This window comes from Caretta caretta, chromosome 2, assembly GCF_965140235.1.
Source record: "Caretta caretta isolate rCarCar2 chromosome 2, rCarCar1.hap1, whole genome shotgun sequence".
Classification (NCBI taxonomy): Eukaryota; Metazoa; Chordata; order Testudines; family Cheloniidae; genus Caretta; species Caretta caretta.
Genome location: NC_134207.1, coordinates 17,067,956 through 17,088,186, shown reverse-complemented (window position 1 = coordinate 17,088,186; position 20,231 = coordinate 17,067,956). Strand labels below are relative to the sequence as shown.

At 41.9% G+C, this 20,231-nt stretch overlaps 1 protein-coding gene across 2 annotated transcripts in view; it reads right to left on the bottom strand.

The window, feature by feature from the left end:
- Positions 1–2,995: 2,995 nt before the first annotated feature.
- KCNQ3 (potassium voltage-gated channel subfamily Q member 3) overlaps positions 2,996–20,231 on the bottom strand; it is a 272,480-nt gene continuing 255,244 nt past the window's right edge. For both annotated transcript variants that reach the window (XM_048841688.2, XM_048841689.2), the window contains 6 exons: positions 16,354–16,541; positions 14,051–14,153; positions 9,171–9,302; positions 7,132–7,230; positions 6,404–6,488; positions 2,996–4,969 (listed from right to left, as the gene is read on the bottom strand). In XM_048841688.2, the coding sequence (XP_048697645.1) occupies positions 4,232–4,969; positions 6,404–6,488; positions 7,132–7,230; positions 9,171–9,302; positions 14,051–14,153; positions 16,354–16,541 (1,345 nt within the window). In that variant the 3' untranslated portion in view covers positions 2,996–4,231. The remainder of the gene's footprint in view (positions 4,970–6,403; positions 6,489–7,131; positions 7,231–9,170; positions 9,303–14,050; positions 14,154–16,353; positions 16,542–20,231) is intronic.

Here is a 20,231-nt window from a genome sequence, read left to right as displayed (position 1 = left end):
TGGAGCTAGGCCAATTTACACGAGGTGAAGATCTAGCTCACAGTGAGTTTGTCACCTGAAGTCATTAACAGGACAGATCCCCAGCTGGGATAAAATGATGCCACTTCATTGATTCGAGTGGAACAAAGACAACTTGCGCCAGATGAAGAAGTGATGGATTATGATTTCAGGAAGCAGCAGCAGGAGCAGGTCAACTCTTGAGGAAAAAAAGATCCCATATTCTTTCACATGGTTGTGAAGAATGAGAAAAGACAAAAGCCCCCTCTCTCCGCCCCCCAAAAAATCTAACACACAAGCAGAATGGTTCCTAAATAAAATGATTTTCATGAGGTACCAGCAACTCTTTGAAGTGTCAATAAATAGACACAATGATAGATGGGCAGAAACCAACATGGAACCTTTCCCCTGAAGTGCCGTGTGTAACGTGCATGTGCGAAACCCTGCGGCAGGAGCACACTGGAAAACCTGGCCGAAGCATTTCACTACCCTGCTGCAGGACCACGTGTGCTAACAATGCTAAGCTTTATCGCTACAGGACGGTCCCAGCAACACAAACAACGGTCACTTCATTGTGGCTTCTGTGGGCCAAATCCTTAAGTCCTTACTCAGGCAAAGCTTTCAGTGGGCCCAATCTTGAGGACCCTAAGTTACGGGTCAGATGGTGTCTGGTTCTCATGGGGATGCCCAGTGAAGGGTAAGGTTGTAGTGATGGGCAGGGGTCTTGTAGCTCTAGCTCTACGCCCAGGCACCAGCCAGCAGTGCTGGGTTGCTGTGTGGATGGAGGATAGGAAGTTGCACCTCACGAAAGGCTGCAGAAGCAGGTGCATGGATCTGCCTGGCCATTGGCTCCAGGGAAAACATTCCTACCTGTTGGTGTTCCCCCTTGGGGATGCTAGCTCCACACTGCCCCTGGCTCTGCTAAATTGTACAGTCTACACCTTAGGTTTCACTCTGTTCTTCCTCGATCAGACACCCACAGAAGAGCAAGGAAGAGCTTTACTTGAGGAAGGACTGCACAACGCCTCAGCATATGGGCCTGAAAGCTTAGCATACATCGCTAGGAAGCCTCTTGTGGAAAACACAGAATCATGGCTGAGTCACTCATTATATAGATATAACCTGTTAGGCCACGCAGCGCAGTCCCTAGAGTCTACTGAGGATAATGCAGTACTGTGATTGCAACCTCTCAATAGCCCTGTGATGGCAAATCAGTTGTTCGGGTAAAGGGGAGGGCACGGGGCAGCTAGGCAGGTTGTCATCACAAGATAAGGCGCAACTACAGTGGTGGCCAGCATTAACTTCCTTATTAACAGGCAAGATCTAGCAGGAGTCACTGTAATAGCTCACTGTCGTGTTTCATATCAGGTTCCAGTGAGATAAAGAGTAACCTTTTGATATATTTTGTAGTAACTCAGTAGTTCTTGTTGGTCATCACTCTAATACTCAGGACCAGTTCCCATTGCTAACCCTTTGCAGGTGCGTATGGAGTAACACAGAGGCACACACCTTCAAAGGCTCTTAGGCTCCTAACTTCCACTGAAATCAATGGGCGTTAGGGGCATAAATACCTTTAAGCAGGGCCGCCGGGGGAGGGGGGGGGAATGGGGCAATTTGCCCCAGGCCCTGCAGGGGCCCCCATGAGAGTTTTCGGCGGCACTTCGGCAGCAGGTCCTTCAGTGCCGCCGAACACACCCGGAGTGAAGGACCCATCGATGAAGACCCACCGCCACTTCTTCCACTCCGGGTCTTCGGCGGCAATTTGGTGGTGGTGGGGGGTCCTTCTGCTCCATGCCTTCGGCGAAGTGCTCTGAAGACCCAGAGTGGAAGGACCCCCGCCACCGAAGACCCCAGCCCCCCCTGAATCCTCTGGGCGGCCCTGCCTTTGAGGATGTGCGCCAGAGCCTGTACGGCTCCACTACATAAGGAGCGAAGGCATTAGGATCTGGTGATGAGTCACATCCGGTACACGACCCCCTGCACAGCTTGGAGCTCTGCTTTACAGCAGCTGCCATGCCCCAGCACACAGGGTAGGCTTGAGCAGGCCAGGTCTAGAGTATACATCCTGGTTCCTATGCTCCACTATTCCCTTGGTAGTGGTGACTCCAGCCAGTAGGCTGGAACATTTCCCAAGCAGTGGTTCCATTGTTGCCCCATGGCCGTATGGGAAAGTTTCTTTCCTCACTCTCTCTCAAAAAGCTGCTGTGCCCAGTTGAGATACCTGGATGGGGCTAGGGAATGGATCTGTCCGTGGTTGTGGCATTGTTTAGAACTATGCTATTAAACGTGTCATACATTTATTTAGATTAGTCCGTTTACATAAGAAACAATAGGCCATTTCCTGCCAACATCCTGAATGTGGAACTCCCATTAAATAGTGTAGATGTACTTTGCACTCCTAGTGTGCCTTACATTGGAGGGTCTCAAAACGCTTTAAAAACATCAGTGAATTGAGCCTCCACCCCCATATGAGGTAGGGAAGTATCACCCCCATTTTACAGATGGGGAAACTGAGGCACAGAGAAATTAAGTGACTTACCCAACATGACATGACTCAGTAAAAGAGCTAGGAATAAAACCCAGGAGTTCCCTACATGAAATACACTTTCTTTTGCAGCTGATGGTAGTTTTGTACCAATCTCAGTGGGAAGTTTGGCCCTATTACAAATAAATAGAACGAGCAAACTATTTTCTACAAAATAAGATTGATTGTAATCACACTGGTGGTGGTTTTATAACCTCCGATGGAGATTTTCAAAGCATGATTTGCATTAATGGAATACATGTTTCTAATTCCCTCAAGTGGCTTTGCAAATCTCAAACTGTCCCTAATTTCTGTTTTACACTGCATTTGATACACTGATACTTGTATGATAGGGGACATGAGAACTCTTTCAGCTACAAAAAGAACAAGAGTACTTGTGGCACCTTAGAGACTAAAAAATTTATTAGAGCATAAGCTTTCGTGAGCTACATCTCACTTCATTGGATGCACAGAATGGAACATATAGGAAGAAGATATATATATTAACAGCAGGAGAAAAAAACTTTTGTAGTGATAATCAAGATGGCCCATTTAGACAGTTGACAAGAAAGCGTGAGGATACTTAACATGGGGAAATAGATTCAATATGTGTAATGACCCAGCCACTCCCAGTCTCTATTCAAACCCAAGTTAATGGTATCTAGTTTGCATATGAATTCAAGCTCAGCAGTTTCTGGTTGAAGTCTGTTTTTGAAGCTTTTCTGTTGCAAAATTGCCACCCTTTGATCTTTTACTGAGTGGCCACAGAGGTTGAAGTGTTCTCCTACTGGTTTTTGCATGTTATGATTCCTGATGTCAGATTTGTGTCCATTTATTGAATCTATTTCCTTAAGTTAAGTATCCTCACATTGTCTAAATGGACCATCTTGATTATCACTACAAAAGTTTTTTTCTCCTGCTGATAATAGCTCATCTTAACTAATTAGCCTCTCACAGTTTGTATGTTAACTTCTAACTTATCTGTATGTATAGATATCTATATATCTTACTATATGTTCCATTCTATGCATCCGATGAAGTTGGCTGTAGCTCACGAAAGCTTATGCTCAGATAAATTTGTTAGTCTCTAAGGTGCCACAAGTCCTCCTGTTCTCTTTGTGGATACACATTAACATGGCTACTACTCTGAAACCTTTCAGCTACAGAAATTATGTTTAATCAGTAACACGCTTCGATCTGACCTTTTCCCTGCTGAAATTTTTGGAAGATTCTGGCTAGTCTGGAGAGAGAATTATTCACTTGCATTGGAAAACGGGCATTGATATGGAACAAATAATTTATATATGTTTCCACATCAGAACATTGCTCCTGAAACGATCCTTACTTTGTTGCTCTGTTTAAAAAAAGTAGCATGAACTGTCACATCTCACCTGGCATTGCTCTAACCCTCATTATATTGACGAACATCAGCGAGATATGTGTCACAGAAGAAATTAGCTGTACCATTTATATAGTGTAAAGTCATGCAAACCATGCTCAAAACTCTGCTGCTTAGTTTTGGTGGCATGAAAAAAACTGCATTAGTAAATTGTATGAAATGGTGCAGAATGACTATCACTAATATCACATGCATCTTATGCAGCCATCGGTGTTTTGAACTAGTAAGCATTGGGTGTGCAGTAAGTGAGCTATACAAAGTATGTTTACATTACACGGAGAAGTCAACCAGTGGAGCCCCCACAACCATTTTTAAACTGGCTTGTTTGAAGGGGTCCATACTGAATCCGAAATCCCATCCCCTGTTGAAGACAGAGGCATGGAGCCACTTGGTGTAAAAGGGTCAGTATCTGTGTCTGTTTCGCCCTCTGCTAGGTAGCGTTTCTCTCTCATCCAGGTTGATCCCCCATTTGGGCCAAAAGGGAAGTCTTCTTTGTCTTGGGAGATACTGAATCCACTCGGGGAGCGTTCAAGCTCCTCATGGTTGACGGAAAGAAGGGATAATGGGGTGTCGCTGTCTCTTGTCAAGCTCCTTTTCTGCCTTGGAGATATCCTGTCGGAATTGGGGCTCTGCAAGTCCCCTGGGGACTGGTACCTAACTCGGGAGTCTATGAATGTGAGTATAGGCAAAACTGTCGGCCTTTCTGCATATGAAGTCGAAGAAGGCATGGCCTGCAACTTGCCAGAGTTTTGCCCACCTAATGAAAAAGGGCGTGAATAATTCATTGGATCCTGTGCTAAGAAACCATATGGACCGACTTTGTGTACTGGAACCTGGTGGAAGTTATAAGGAGTTTCATGAGTGCAAGGCTCTGAGTATTTGTAGATTATGCTTTTCAATTCGGAGTATCTGTTTTCCTCTCTTTTTTCTTCTGCTGGAGAGGCAGCTTCTTTCAAAGGACACAACTCAGTGACTTGTACTTGCAGCTGCTCCATATGTTGCAAGTGCATATCGACTAGAAAATCCAGTTTCTTCCCCATGTCGTGAACCTGAAAAATAGCAGTTGTGAGATTTCAAATGGTTCATGGCTGGTCATTCAATGCAACAAACACCAGTTGTTTCCACTGGCACACTTTCCTCAGCAATGATATGTTACCACTGTCACCAAGGCAGCTACAGGAGAATGCTGTACTTTTCTCATTGGAGCCTGTGAGTGCCAAGTGTGTTTTAGCTGCCTGATCCATTGACCTGAACTTTTATATCCGACTCTATGAATTCTGAGAAAACAAACTTCTTTCTTTTTTTCAGGGCTCAGTCCGTAGTTTAAGCCCAGAAGATATAAATAGTGATCAAAAGTTGTTGCCATGGTCTGAGTTCTGTTCCCAATGGGCAAGTGTCCATATCACTAAGACCCACATCATGATCAGTAGCTTTTATTGTCAACCACAATAGAAAGGCCAAGGACTGAACTGCCCTGGATACTGAACCCCTAGTTGTTGCTTCTGAGCGAGGGTTAAAGCTCAGCTTGACTTCCTTTTCCTGTGGGAACAATTTGTGCCTGCATTTTTACATCCACAAAATAAACCGCTGATGAAAATCCAAGCCACTGCACGTCCACATTTTTTGCACACACAGTCATATATTTAGAAGTACAAGTGCCTTGACCTGCATGGACAATTCAACTGCAGGCACAAAAAGGCACCTCTCAAGTAGAGGCTATCCTTCTGAATACCCTATCAGCATCAGCAAAAGGAGTATGAAGTACAGACAAATATTCAGGGATAGCCCCAAAATCTAAGCACCAGATCTGAACAATGATGAATTTTGAGGAGGTAGGAAATCTGGATTGAAACTTCATGGCATGGGGCCATCCCACCAACCAAAATGAAGATGCACCAACTGCTTTGTAAAAACATGCACTATTCAGGTTTCAGAGTAACAGCCGTGTTAGTCTGTATTCGCAAAAAGAAAAGGAGTACTTGTGGCACCTTAGAGACTAACCAATTTATTTGAGCATGAGCTTTCGTGAGCTACAGCTCACTTCATCAGATGCATACCGTGGAAACTGCAGCAGACTTTATATATACACAGAGAATATGAAACAATACCTCCTCCCACCCCACTGTCCTGCTGGTAATAGCTTATCTAAAGTGATCATCAGGTGGGCCATTTCCAGCACAAATCCAGGTTTTCTCACCCTCCACCCCCCCCCCACAAATTCATTCTCCTGCTGGTGCTAGCCCAGGACAGTGGGGTGGGAGGAGGTATTGTTTCATATTCTCTGTGTATATATAAAGTCTGCTGCAGTTTCCACGGTATGCATCTGATGAAGTGAGCTGTAGCTCACGAAAGCTCATGCTCAAATAAATTAGTTAGTCTCTAAGGTGCCACAAGTACTCCTTTTCTTTATGCACTATTCAGTTAACTAGCAGCTCATGGAAAACTAACATAAACGTCTTTCTTTTAGTCCTGAAACTACATACCTGTCTTTCAACTTTAACAAATTTGCCCATCATACTTTGGTCTTCAGTATCTGCTGTGGATGCTTTGGCTACATATTGTTCATTTCTAAAAGGAACCAACAGTCTTGTTAGCACTTCATGTTCCATTTTGTTACAGTAAGTTATTTGCATAAGATAACAGAAGTAAAGGCTTATTCATTATTATTATTATTTTAGCACCTAGGAACCCGAGTCATAGACCAGGACCCCATTGTGCCAGGCACTATACGAACACAGAACAAAAAGATGGCCATTTCCCCAAAAAGCTTACAAGCCAAGTATATATAAAAACCCAGATCTGACTAGCTACCACGTCACCACAGTTGTACATTGGTTTAGTGGGAATCAAAATCAACAGAGCTACACTGAAGTAAAACTGGATTAGCCTAGTAGTGAATCAGGTTCACCATCCAATGTTCTTATACAACACCTTCAACCCATTACAGAACATCACGTCTTTTTTCTGCCATCCCTATTTCTGAGCAGTTAAATTAAGAGAAGGATATTTGTCCAGCATGTAATTTGTCAACCAAAAATCCACTATCTTATGATAACGTGCTCATTCCAACTGAGAGCATTTCACATTCAACATCTGTTAACATGGTAGCATGTTGGTTAGGTGACTGAAGTAACTGCAAAAATTTTAGGACATGAATGGCCACTTTATTTCTATTATAGCCTGCACAAAATGTTAAGCAGAATAACTTCACCTGGGAGATTGTTGTGAAGGGTAAGAAAAAGCTCCTCCCTTCTGGGATTTCTTATGCTTGGGAGTAGATGGAGGTCCAGGGGTAAAAATCATATCTACTCTGAAAGAAGAAAAGAACAAGATATGATAAACGTGCACAAGGTCTTCTTTAAATACCTGCAGGAAATGAAAACTGCTCAGTATCCCTCCAGCAATCTATATCTCAACAGTACAATGAGGGAGTGAGTTTAGTGTTAGGGCAATAGACTGGGATTCCCAGCTCAGCCACCGACTCATTGTGTGGCCACAGGTAAGTCACTTAGGCCACAATTTTCAATCTTAGGCATTTAAAAATAGCACCAAAATCCATATTTATGTACCTAAATTAGTGGCTTGATTTACAGAAATACTCAAAAACAGCTGCTGATCCCAGTGATTTCAGTGGAGACACTCTAGATTTAATCCAACAGAATTTGGCTCAATATTTGCAATCCTCTACAACCATTTCAATAATCTAATAAATTTCTGGCAGTTTTCATATTTAGTTATCATCATAGTTTTCATTATGATGAATTATTTTAGTGGTTTGAAACAAAAAAATAGACACTTCAGGCTGCACAAAGAATCCCACCTGCAAAACATTCGCTTGCATTTGGAACCAAACTGGATGGAACATTTTGGAGCCTCTCACATGTTCCACTAACTTCTTTTAAAATTATTTCCCCATGTTTAAACACTTCTAATCTAGAAGTGTTAAAACATAGCATGAAAAGCCATCTTGGTACTTCCAACATGACCAGAAGTGAAAGACCTGGAAAGCTAAGAAAACCACTTGCTTTTCTGAAATTTCCATTCAAATTATGCAGAATCCAAAGGTTCAGGTAAGTATGGGTAAGAATCTAGGCTGAGATTTACAAAGGAGCAGAAAGGAGCTAGCTACCCAATTTCCATATTGACATCTAATGAGATTTAGGCTCCTAAATGACTAAGTTACCTTTGAAAATGGGACTTAGGCAACTAAGTCCCTTGCTCTAATTCAATCACAAGCTACAGGCTAGATGCAAGAATTACTTGGTGAAAGTCCATGCCCTGTGTTATGCAGGAGGTCAGACTACATGATCACAGTGGTTTCTTCTGGCCTTAAAATCTATGTATTAGAAGTTACTTTAATTAAGGAGAATAGCCACTGTCATATAACGTTAATAAAAGTGAAGTGGAACAGAAGACACTAAATATGCAGAACACATAGAACAAACTATATTGAAAAATAAATTAATACAAACTACGAAGTAGAAAGAAAAAGAACAGTGTAGCTTGTTTTTAAAAGGTGAAAGATAAGTTCCCCCAGGTCCAACCAAACAACAGAGTTGAATTGAATTTGCTTAGCTCAAGAGAAATCAAACAACACTACAATAAACCCTCTTGGATGGCTCAACTGTTTGTTTCTATCTGAAGATCTGTAACAGCTCCAGGCCTGATTCTTCATTACCTTGCACCTTTTGTGGTCTTTTATTTTACACCCGTGCAAAGTGAATCTAAATCGCTACGTTCTCATTTGGCAGCAATCACTTTTGTCTAAATGATCACACAAGGTGCAGGTCAATAGAGAATCAGGCCCAGGAATGGTTGCCATATAATACAACTACTACTTTACTTTTATATGTTGTCTGTACAGATGAGATAGGTGACTTGCCCAGGGTCACACAGAGAATCAGTTGCAAAGCTGAGAGTCATTTCCAGGGCTTATGACTCCCAGGTGCTTACTTTAACTACTAAACAATGTTCCTTTCATATGTGGTTATCATAACTACTTGTTTATCTTTCCCTCTTAGAGGAGACACTCCCAAACTATTTTCAAGGGGTGAGTTGATAAACTGGCTATTGTTGTGTGCTGGATAGTTTAAAGCTTCTCTGACTGATGCTGGAAGGAACCACCTTTGTTCCTGTGTCATTAGCAGCATGTCGAGTTAGGGTGAGCTGTCTAGCACATACACAGAACAACTGCACTTCCCCATCACACACACACGCTCTACATTTATCACATTCTTGCAGCGATCTTACCTTGCCTGAAGGTATTTTATTCTGGAAAGCATATCAAGGTGCCCTGCTGAATATTGCTCTATCACATCCTTTACATCATAAGGCCTCAAAGTCTCCTTGAATTTTTTTTTATAGAGACGAAACTGTAGAATTCTGCATAGTAAATCGAACAATTATTAGCCCCCTACATAAACAGCACAATGGTCAATTATAGGTGAAGCTCTAGTCAGGCAACATTCTTTGCATGATAAAGAATTGAACATGTGATATTACGTCAACCCGAGACAATAAGTCACATGCAGGGAATATCTAATAATAAATCATTGTTAAGAACAGATTTCATATTTTGCTATTCATCATTAGCAGGCTAGACTTTCCTAGAAATACATATGGGCACAGTAGATCTTCCCAATATCATTCTAATTAGGCAAGGCCCCAGGCCATAAAAGTCAGAGCTGGATCTGGATTTTATACAACAAAGTATAGGAGTGTTTGTTTCGGGAGTTTTGGTTCAACTTACTATACAGGAGGAGAGATTAAAAAGACTGGAACTTTACAGCTTGGAAAAGAGACGATCAAGAAGAGATATGATAAAGGGTCTATAAAACTGTGATTGGTGTAGAGAAAGGAAATAAGGAAGTTGTATTTACTCCTTCACATAACACAAGAACTAGGGGTCACCCAATAAAATTAATAGGCAGCAGGTTTAAAACAAACAAAAGGAAATACTTCTTCACACAACCTACAGTCAATCTGTGGAACTCATTGCCAGGGAATGTTGTGAAAGCCAAAACTGTAATGGGGTTCAAAAAAGAACTAGATAAGTTCCTGGAGGATAGGTCCATCAATGACTATTAGCCCAGATGAACAGGGATGCAACTCCACGCTCTGATCGCCAAAAGCTGGGAGTGGTTGACAGAGGATGGATCACTCAATGATTGTTCTGTTCATTCCCTCTGAAGCACCTGGCATTGGCCACTGTCGGAAGACAGGATACTGGGCTAGATGAACCATTGGTCTGATTCAGTATGACCGTTCTTATGCTCTTAAAGATAATTTGTAAAATGTATAGCAGGCTGAACCATTTTGAACCTGATCTGCGTTTCAATTTCAAATATTAACTGATCATAAGCCAAAGCATCCTTTAAGAGCTTTTTAATGAATTACTTCCAGTTAGCATTCCATGTCTGTGTAAACTATATATATATATTAGGTTCATATCCCATTGAGCTTACATAGAAAGTGAATTAATCAACTGGGGTTGCACAGAGCTGGAGAGAGATGCTAATTTATTCCTGTGTGTAAATATCATGCAGACAACTCAGTCTTAAGGTTACTGGTCTAATGTGGTAAAATGAAAAAAATCCATGTAAAATAAATGAATAAACATATCTTTCAAATGATGCTGCAGTAACATATATTAGCTAGCTTTAAACCAGTCCTTGATCTTGTGTCCATAAATTTAAAGTGTATATAAGGGCAAAATACATTAATATTCTGAGAGGTACAATATTGGAGTTTGTGAAAGAAAGATCATCTATATGGCATTTTCCCTTCTTATTTGTTGCTTCCATTAGTTTATATGAGCTTTACTTTAGAGGAGAAAAATAATGAACCACCCAGTCTCTAAACTATAAACCAGCGTGGGTTAATTTAGAGGTGTTAGAGACCATATATTAGCAGGCAAGCCTCCAGTAGGGCAGTAGTAGAATTTGATCCCTGAAGTGCCATTTCCTATTGTAATTCAGAGATACGTCTGCATTGTCTCTAAGGGTATGACTACACTGCAGCTGGAGCAAGCCTCCCCGCCTAGGTGGACAGACATGAACCAGCTGGGCTCATGCTGGTATGTGAAAAACAGCGGTGTGGATGTTGCAGCATCAGTTCAGTCTTGGGCTTGCCACCCAAACTCGGACCCAGGGAGTACAATGCTCTGAGGTTGGGTGGCTAGCCTGAGCCTCTGCCAGAGTGGCAATGTCCACACTACTATTGTTAACACGCTAGCGCGGGCCCCACCAACACAAGTCTCTGGGATGGACTATCAATTATTCTGCTTACTGCAGTTAGCCATTTAGTAGGCCTTTGCAGGAACTTAGCATAACTAAGGCAAAGCTGGGAGGGAGGAGGCAACGACCACATGGAGTGAGCCTGACTCTGTGTCATCTCTGAGATGCTGGGGTAAGTGTCTGTGAAAAACAGGAAGTCTATCTATATTTGATTTTTGGTGTGTGTGTGTGTCGGAGACCATAAGACTGCAGATTCTGCAAAGACAAATCTATATAACTAACGACTTAAAAAACGCTTTCTTAAAGGTTTTTCTTTGATTAACACATTGATGTAATTGTAGTAGTTACTAACATAAAAGGGGTAGACACATCCGAGGAATTTGGATTTGACCTTCTGGACATCTCTTGGAATCCCCAGTGACAGGCGTATAGCTGGCCACTTGAATCTTGTAATTTGACCACTTGAGACCTCTCCAGACTACGGGTAACTATTGTTTGGGGTGCTCTATAACCTATTGTGTTTGTGTGCTTGAGACTAAATAAAGCAGAGACTCTGAGTAAAGACATTCTGGCGAGAGTGCTGGAGACTCATAAAGTGAAGGCTTTAAGTGAAATCACTTGATTTTGTGTGATTTGTGCCAACCACATAACAGAGAGAGGTGCATCTCCCTTGGTTTATTTCCTGGTACTGCCTCACAGAGAGTAATGTTACTGAGAACTTTGGGTTTAAGGAACCCCGGGTAACAGACACACCCCAAGGATACATCTATGCTGCAAAAAAAAAAAAGCTTTGTTTTTAACTCAGGTTAGCTAACTTGGGTTAAAATAGCAGTGAAGACACAGCAACCTAGGTTAGCAGCTTGAGTCAAAGCTGATAGGGAAATCTGGGGTTTAACTTGAGCTGCTAACCTGAGTTAAAAACTGAGTCACCGTGTCTTCAGTGCTATTTGAATACAGTCAGTTAACGTGGATGGATTCCTTTTTTTGCACCGCAGATATACCCTAAGTCAAAATTTTAGATGGGACACCGCATGCACATGTACTCATTGACTGGGTGCACTCATTATTTAAGGACACTTCTGAACAAGGCCCTTAGGCTTCTGCTACAGCTGCCAGCATATTCAAAGAATGGTGGACACCCTCTTTGAATTGTCCCTACGTTGGATGTGCTCAACAGAGTCTGAGGCACTCTAGCACCTACTCTTGCATGGCTCTTTCACCTGGAAGACAGTCAGGTTATGGTGAAGAATTAACAGCTATCAATAGTGAGTACAACTGCAAGGAAAGTCGATTTTTCTGTGGCTTTAGTGTTATTTTCTGAGTGGGGGAACAGCAAGCTGCTACTGAGCTGGTTTCCTATCCTAGATGTGTGGTGTGCATTACTGAACCTTGGAATTGACCTCTATTGCCAGCATTCACACTCTGAAGCATGTTTCTTGTGATACCAAGCAAGATGCGTCACACATCTTCAGTTACAGTCTGGGCCCTGGGTCTATTAGAATGTAAAAACTGTAATGGGGAACGGAGGTGACATTTGGGTCAGCTGGAGGCCACAGGATTGTGTGTCCATTCCTACCCAGGAAATGAGGGGCTTTCTGTGTTGAAAAATATCCACAAGATTTCACATAAATATTTCTTGTAATTTTCAGTAGAAAATCTTAACAGAAGGTTGTTTTCAAATTTAATTAAGAAAGCTTTGCTGGAAGAATGAAGATATTAAAATATCATATGCCAGATATATCCAAATGTCTAATTATGTTCTATAATCAGCAAAAATATTAGGATAAATCATAAATAGTACAGATTGAAAAGACCTATTAGGTGTTCTAGGCCATTTGCACAGCATTGAAGGTTTGTTTCCTATAGTACATAGGGAATGGTTTTGTCCTGTCTCATTTAATTTGGAACAATTTACCAAGGATTCTCCATCACTCAGAATTTTTAAATCAAGTTTGGATGGTTTTCTAAAAGATCTGCTCTAGGGATTATTTTGGGGAAGTTCTATGGCCTGTGTTATACAGGGGGTCAGACTAGATGATCACAATGGTCCCTTCTGACCTTAGAACCTATGAAAAATGTCCCAAATAACGAGGCTTCCACCAATTTCCTAAAGAAATTATTTCCCAAGCTAATAGATCTAATTGCCAGGAAGTTTATCCTGCTATTCTGCTTACATTTTCCCTTTCTTAATATCATCTTTCTCATCCTCATTATATCCCTTAGTACCAACCTAAATAATTCCACTGTTACTGGTGTTTAAATGCTTTAAATGTTTGTTGATTCATTGTGTACTTCACTAATCATTGCTTTACCAAGCTGCAAATATTGAGATTTTTTTAATAGCTACTCAAAAATCCACACACACCCCAAACCATTTCGTTGTTATTTCCTATTATCCCTGGAACTGGTCAAAATTCAGAATTTTTGTTCCATGGAAAATTCTGACATTTCAAAATTTCCTTTCGTCTTGAATCAGAATGAAAAGTCAATTCCCCACAAAAATGAAAATTCCAACCTTATTGAAGCACTTAATTTCAGTAAGGTCAAAGCACTTTATCATTTTGACATTTTATATTATAAATTATGCAATAATAATATAAAAGTCAAAGTAATAAATTCAAAACAAAGTGTTTTGACATTACTGAAGCGAAACATTGATAATTTTTTGTTCAATTTTTTTGTGAAATCAATGAGTTTTCCTACAGAAAACTACTCCATCTGATAATTTTTGACGGACTCTAGTTATCTCCCTTCCAAGTGCCTACTATGATCTAACTGCCTACTCCATTTAAAGACCCAACAACAATGAACAACCTGGTGACATGATGCAGTGATTTCCGGTAGGCCAAGCATTAAAGGTCAAAGCCAATACTGATGAGCATAAAGGAAATTTACCGGACAGCTCGGATGGCTGCCTTCAATGTGGGGATCATATCTTCCATAAGGAACTCATTACTGTAACCTCTGTCTTCAGTCATGGGATCCCCTGTTCCTGCATCTGTAAAGAAGGTCAAACACATGCATGTAAAAATCAGACCACAATTTACAACATTGTTTAAAACAATATTAAACCAAGTCAGTAATATAAACTAATTTCAGTCAATAATCACACATGAGAAGTTCCTTTGGTTACTTTGGCCAGCACTTATTCTCTAAATAGGGTGATGTCCCCCTGCATTCTTCTACACCAGGCCAAGAGAATGCAAAGACATTTTGTGGTTTCAGAAAGTCTCCCAAAATTCTAGCCATTTCATGAACCATCTAGAGCTTTCCTTCTTGTCAACTGGATTTAGGACCTCCCATTTTCGAGGAGTTTTAAAGAATAAAACATTGCCAAAATAGTCTATTTAGAGTGAAATGAAGATAAAGATCTTTTGAGCTTGATTCTATTCTCACTTGAACTGGTTTTACCCCAGTGTTACTTCACTGACTTCACCCGTGTGAGTGAATGATAATCGGGCCGTGTGTGAGAACTCACAGCCATTTATAATCCAGTGGAGCTACTGTAGGTGGTGAGATTATGAAGAGGAGAATCAGTAATTCAGACTTCAATGGGCCATCCACAAAAAAAAGAAAAAAAAAAAGAGGAAATGTGATCTGGAGACGTTGAAAAGAAACATGCCATGTGATCTATGACTGCCATTGGCAAGGGCCATTTTATGGAAGGTTGTGGCTGAAAGCCTGCCCTCAGGTGGTGACCTATTGCCTTTCTGAAGAACTTGTTCCGCAAGAACATTTTCCGCATGTCAGACCAATGCGGATATAGGATCGTTCAGGCATTCCCTGTGCACCCAAAATTTCAGTGACTTCAGCAGGAGTCTGAGGTGCAGAAGGATCAGGCCCACAGTGGAACCTTTTTATAGTAAAGGTATTTTTTCACAGAAATTCAGTAAGGTACAAATCTCTACCTCCCACATGTTCCTGTGGCTACAGAGGCTCTCTGGGCAGTGCAACTGCTGTGGTTCCCCTGCACAAAGTGGGACAGGATTTACGGGGGATGTATAAGTGAGGTGAGCCCCCTGCTTGGTGCAGATCCCCACTGTGCAGAGAGATGTTCTGCAGAGAAGAGGACAGGTGTGCATGTGTGGCCTGGGACAAGACAAAAGGTTCTGCTATATGGTGCTCCCTCCTTCGGGGGTTCACACTAGGGCAGAGGAGCATGATTTCTGCTCTGCTGCCTTGAGGTGCTGTGATGATTCCTTCCTCCCTTCCCATGTACACGTCTAGCATTTGGCACAGCTACAAGGGCACAGCTCTGGGCTGAGACCGTGATCCTAAAACCAGAGGTTCCTTATAACTGAAATTATAATTTGCAAATTGCACTTGATAAACTGAGACCATTTGGGATTTTCATTTTACATCACTACAAACTGAGGGCCAAATTCAGCAGCAACGTGGGAGGAGCCCAGGGACTAATTTAGACTCTGTTACACTGAGAATGCTTCAATGGCAATTAGGCTGCCTTGGACCTACTACACCCTACTCTACCAATGTACGAGAGTCTGAGATGCTGTTACTAGCATCCGAAGCAGCTGAAAGAAGGTGTAAAGTAAAGCATAGTAGGGTCAGGCCTACTTTAACTCACACAGTCTTACACCTTCCGTGAGTTGTTTTTTTTGCTACACTTCTCTCTCAGGCAGGGGATAAGACTCAATGGGCCAAATTCACAGATGATGTGTAAGGAGCTGAGTGTCAAAGTTACACATTGGCCAGTTCAGAGAAGGCCGAGGGAGTATATGTGAGCAAGGTTACAGTGAGTTTAAGTTACTGCAACAAAAACACTGAGGGAATCTTGAAAAGAGCGTAGATTATACTAGCCTAGAATGTCACTAGACTTTCCTAGATACATGTAATCACTGCCCCTGAGTTCCCATATTTCCACGCTGACTATAAGTGGGTTCCACTGAAAGCGTATCAATACAGAACATGGTTGGTTTTGAGGAATACATACACTTTATTTTGAGCATTGCTTTGCTTGGATTGCAGCATTATTTTCCAAATCTTCCCCCAATGTTCCATAAATTGTCCACGCAAAGGCAAGGAGTAACTGTGTCTGCCCCAGATTATTTTAATCGCATTGATTTGCTATTTTGAAGGTCATGAAGTCTCAAAAAGAGATGGATTAAAAAAAAAAAAGCCATGGTAACAGGGTGAAGGAATCTGGGAGGGTTAAAAATGAATTAATAGAGACGTGCTACCTTCTGAGCTTTGCCAAAAGGCATACGCTTTCATTCGGAATGCAGTGCGAAAACGCTCCTTATTATTCAAGCCAACATTCTTAGGCTCTTTAGAAGGACTTTCTTCAATGGCATCTACATTCAGAGGGGTAAATAGCTTTCCTTTAGTATTGGTACCACGAACCCGATCCAAGAGACCCAGCTTTTGGCTACAAAATAAGCAAAAGTGATCAATTTCCCTCCGTTAATGCAGACCAGTACACTTTAACTTGCTTTCATGATGCTGTTCATATATCAGATCCCAAATAAATGTTTCACATACAAGGAGGACACTGCTGGAGCTATGGTAATTCATCAGTGTCTAACCACAACTGAGAATTCACTGTTGCGGGAGGGAGCAGCACTATAATACCCATGCAGCCAATGTTACTATCCTCTCTACCTAGTCTGCCATACTGCTTCTGCTCCATTTACCTGGCTGAAGTGCCAGCTTTATCATTAAGAAGACAAACACCAATATTTAGCCAGTATCAATATCTGATGATAGGGAGAATTGGCCTTTTCAGCTCAATGCCCTCTTTAAGTGCTGGTAGGGTGACCAGATGTCCCGATTTTATAGGGACAGTCCCAATATTTGGGGATTTTTCCTATATAGGTTCCTATTACCCCCACCCACTGTCCCGATTTTTCACACTTGCTATCTGGTCACCCTAACTGCTGTGTGCCTGTTAGGCTATTAAATGAGCTGCCCGTGCATAGTGATGATGAATGAGAGAAGTGCTGGACTCAGAATAAATTATTTTCAAAACAGCACAGACCACAAAGACATTCCTAAGCAATTGCTCCGTACATGGCACTGCAGGACACCCAGTTCTCACCCATTTAATTCCAGTCAATATTCATGGTAGGGGAAATGAGGAGGGTGTCTTCTGACTGATAAGAATTTAAAACATTCTGACGCCTTTCAGCCTTCTAGCAATTCATTTTGTTGCCCTATTAGAATATTAATGCCACGAGAAAGTGTGTTCTTCAGGGGACACTCTGCAGTTGGACCCACACTGGCCACTCCATGCTAACCTTTGGACTGGCACCTGTGAGCTTTCTGCAGGCTGAATTACTGGCACTCCTCAGGGATTCTCCTGAAAGGATTAAAGTATGGTGGACAAGGTGTGGCTTGTGGGACAAATGCAGATCCATGAGAAACTGGACTACTCTCATCTTTACAAGGAGGTGTGGCCATTCAGACCATAGGAATGTAGGATATAGGACGGGAAAGGGCCTCACCAAGTCCAGTCCCCTGCTATCCCAGGTCATACAATCAGGCTACAATCAGGTCATACAATCAGCACACATTGTTCCACCTTGATCTGGGCATTATAGCTAATGGCAATTGCAAAATATGTCACTTTATCCACATTATTGTGGCCCTCAACTATCTATCTTATCTAAAGCTAATCGACTGATGGAATTGCTAAGGTGCCTATCACAATGAGTTATGTCCTAGAGAAATTGATATTATTTAAGATAAATCTTTGGATGGTGATGAGTTTTAGAAGGATTATTGTTTTTTTTTAAAACAGTATTGTCAATGTGAACACCATATCTGTAGCCCAGTGAGATCAGTACCTTGTATTTTTATATGTAAAACAACAATGAAATGCATTATATAAAACTCCCCACAAAACATGGACACATCTTATAATTTCAGAGCAGAGATTAATGGCTACATAATTTTTTCCCCTAGCAGTATAGACTTTTCCCATTGCTTCCTGAAATGTGTATAGTGTGTAGTTACAGTCACACTGGTGATGACTGCCTGTATTTCTTTGCAGAAGCTAAAAGCAATGCTGCAGATAGCAGAAGAAAAGGAGTACTTGTGGCACCTTAGAGACTAACCAATTTATTTGAGCATGAGCTTTCGTGAGCTACAGCTCACTTCATCAGATGTTTACCGTGGAAACTGCAGCAGACTTTATATACATACAGAGAATATGAAACAATACCTCCTCCCACCCCACTGTCCTGCTGGTAATAGCTTATCTAAAGTGATCAACAGGTGGGCCATTTCCAGCACAAATCCAGGTTTTCTCACCCTCCACCCCCCAGGAGAAAACCTGGATTTGTGCTGGAAATGGCCCACCTGTTGATCACTTTAGATAAGCTATTACCAGCAGGACAGTGGGGTGGGAGGAGGTATTGTTTCATATTCTCTGTATGTATATAAAGTCTGCTGCAGTTTCCACGGTAAACATCTGATGAAGTGAGCTGTAGCTCACGAAAGCTCATGCTCAAATAAATTGGTTAGTCTCTAAGGTGCCACAAGTACTCCTTTTCTTTTTGCGAATACAGACTAACACGGCTGTTCCTCTGATAGCAGAAGAGGCATTCAGAAAGTACATCCTTTGATCACAGGGGGACAATTTGGTCCCTGTTGAAAATTAGAGCACCCTTGGGGCTACTCTAATTTGCACTGGCTGTAGCATCTCCCTTGAGGCCTGCGAGCCCAGGTTCACCTGAATGCAGCAAGCTCAGAAATCTAACTCAGGGAAAATGAAGGTGAAGACAGTAAGATCACTTGGAAGATTGCTTGGATGAGTCCTGCATACACCTTGCGGGTTACACCACAGAGATTCTGTTTGCTTGTTCAACTAAAATATAAAAGCACAGTTCTCAGGAGAAGCTGCTTTTGTGAAAGGCCTTAAAGAAAAAGAGGGTGCCATTGGCATACCCCTCAAAGGGGATTTTGGGAGTAGGGACTGAAAGGAAGAAGGCACAGAAGTGGGTTTGGGGGCAAGAGTGCATTAGATGAGCAGCAGGGACTGAACAATCATGGAGAAGTAAGACACATTTGAAATGGGGAATGAAGAGTTTGAATCTGATGCAGGAAGCAAAAAGGTGAAGTTATTAAAGTGAACTTATTTGAAAGAAGGGCTGAGCAGAGTCAGAGCTGGGCAAGGCAGAGGATTTTTGCAGCGGAGTTTTAGACAGATTGGAGGGACGATGGGGTGAGATTCAAGGAGGAGGAGTTACAGCTGCCAGGGGATGAGAAGGTCAGATGGAAAGTGGTGCTGAAATGTTCAGAGCATCATATGTGCATCAGATCTCCAGTGGAAGTGAGCTTCTCACTCACCTTATTAATAATGATGAGCAAATTGCAAAAGCTAAAGAGGTTCACTTTGGGTGAACAGCCTAAGGTTCAAAGCTGTATGCAAAGCAAGTGCTCTAGTAAGTGAGATGCAAATTTAGGGCCCAAAGTTAGGCAAGTGGCCTCATTTCAAATAATGCTGAGCCCCTCCAGGTCCCACGAACTGTGGGTGCTCAGCACCTCTAAAAATCAGGCCTCTAGATGCCTAGAGGTTGATTTAGTTGCACCCCTTTAGGCACTCAAGTTTGCACATTTTGGCCTGAGGTTACTAGTAAGGATGAGCCCAAGCAATGAAGTTTAGGCCAAGGCTTCCTCAAAGTTCACTTTGATTTGGGCCCATCTACATTTTCCAAAAATCACCAGTTTTGGTTGAGTGAAGACTGTGAGAAATTGTCATGGGAAGCATAAACTTCCTGGCAAAGGTGCCAAGTGCTGAAGAAGGCAGCAAGTGGCAGAGATTGTGTCGTTGGGGGACTTCTTCAAATATGCATAGAGGGCCAGAGGAAGGCTCATTCGGAAGAGTGGAGGGAGGGAAGTGTGTTGGAACTGGGCATGAACTACATGTTGGCTATGTATAGCCTCCATGTCCATCTCAACTCCTCAGGCCTGTCTAGATACATGATGGGCTCCCTGCCTTACAATTCAAATGGCATACAGTGTTAATTGGGAATTCCTCTTAATGCAGACAAAAGGATTCTACTGTATTATTTCTGGTTTGCAGATGGAGAAGTAACTTGCTCAAGGCCACAGAAGG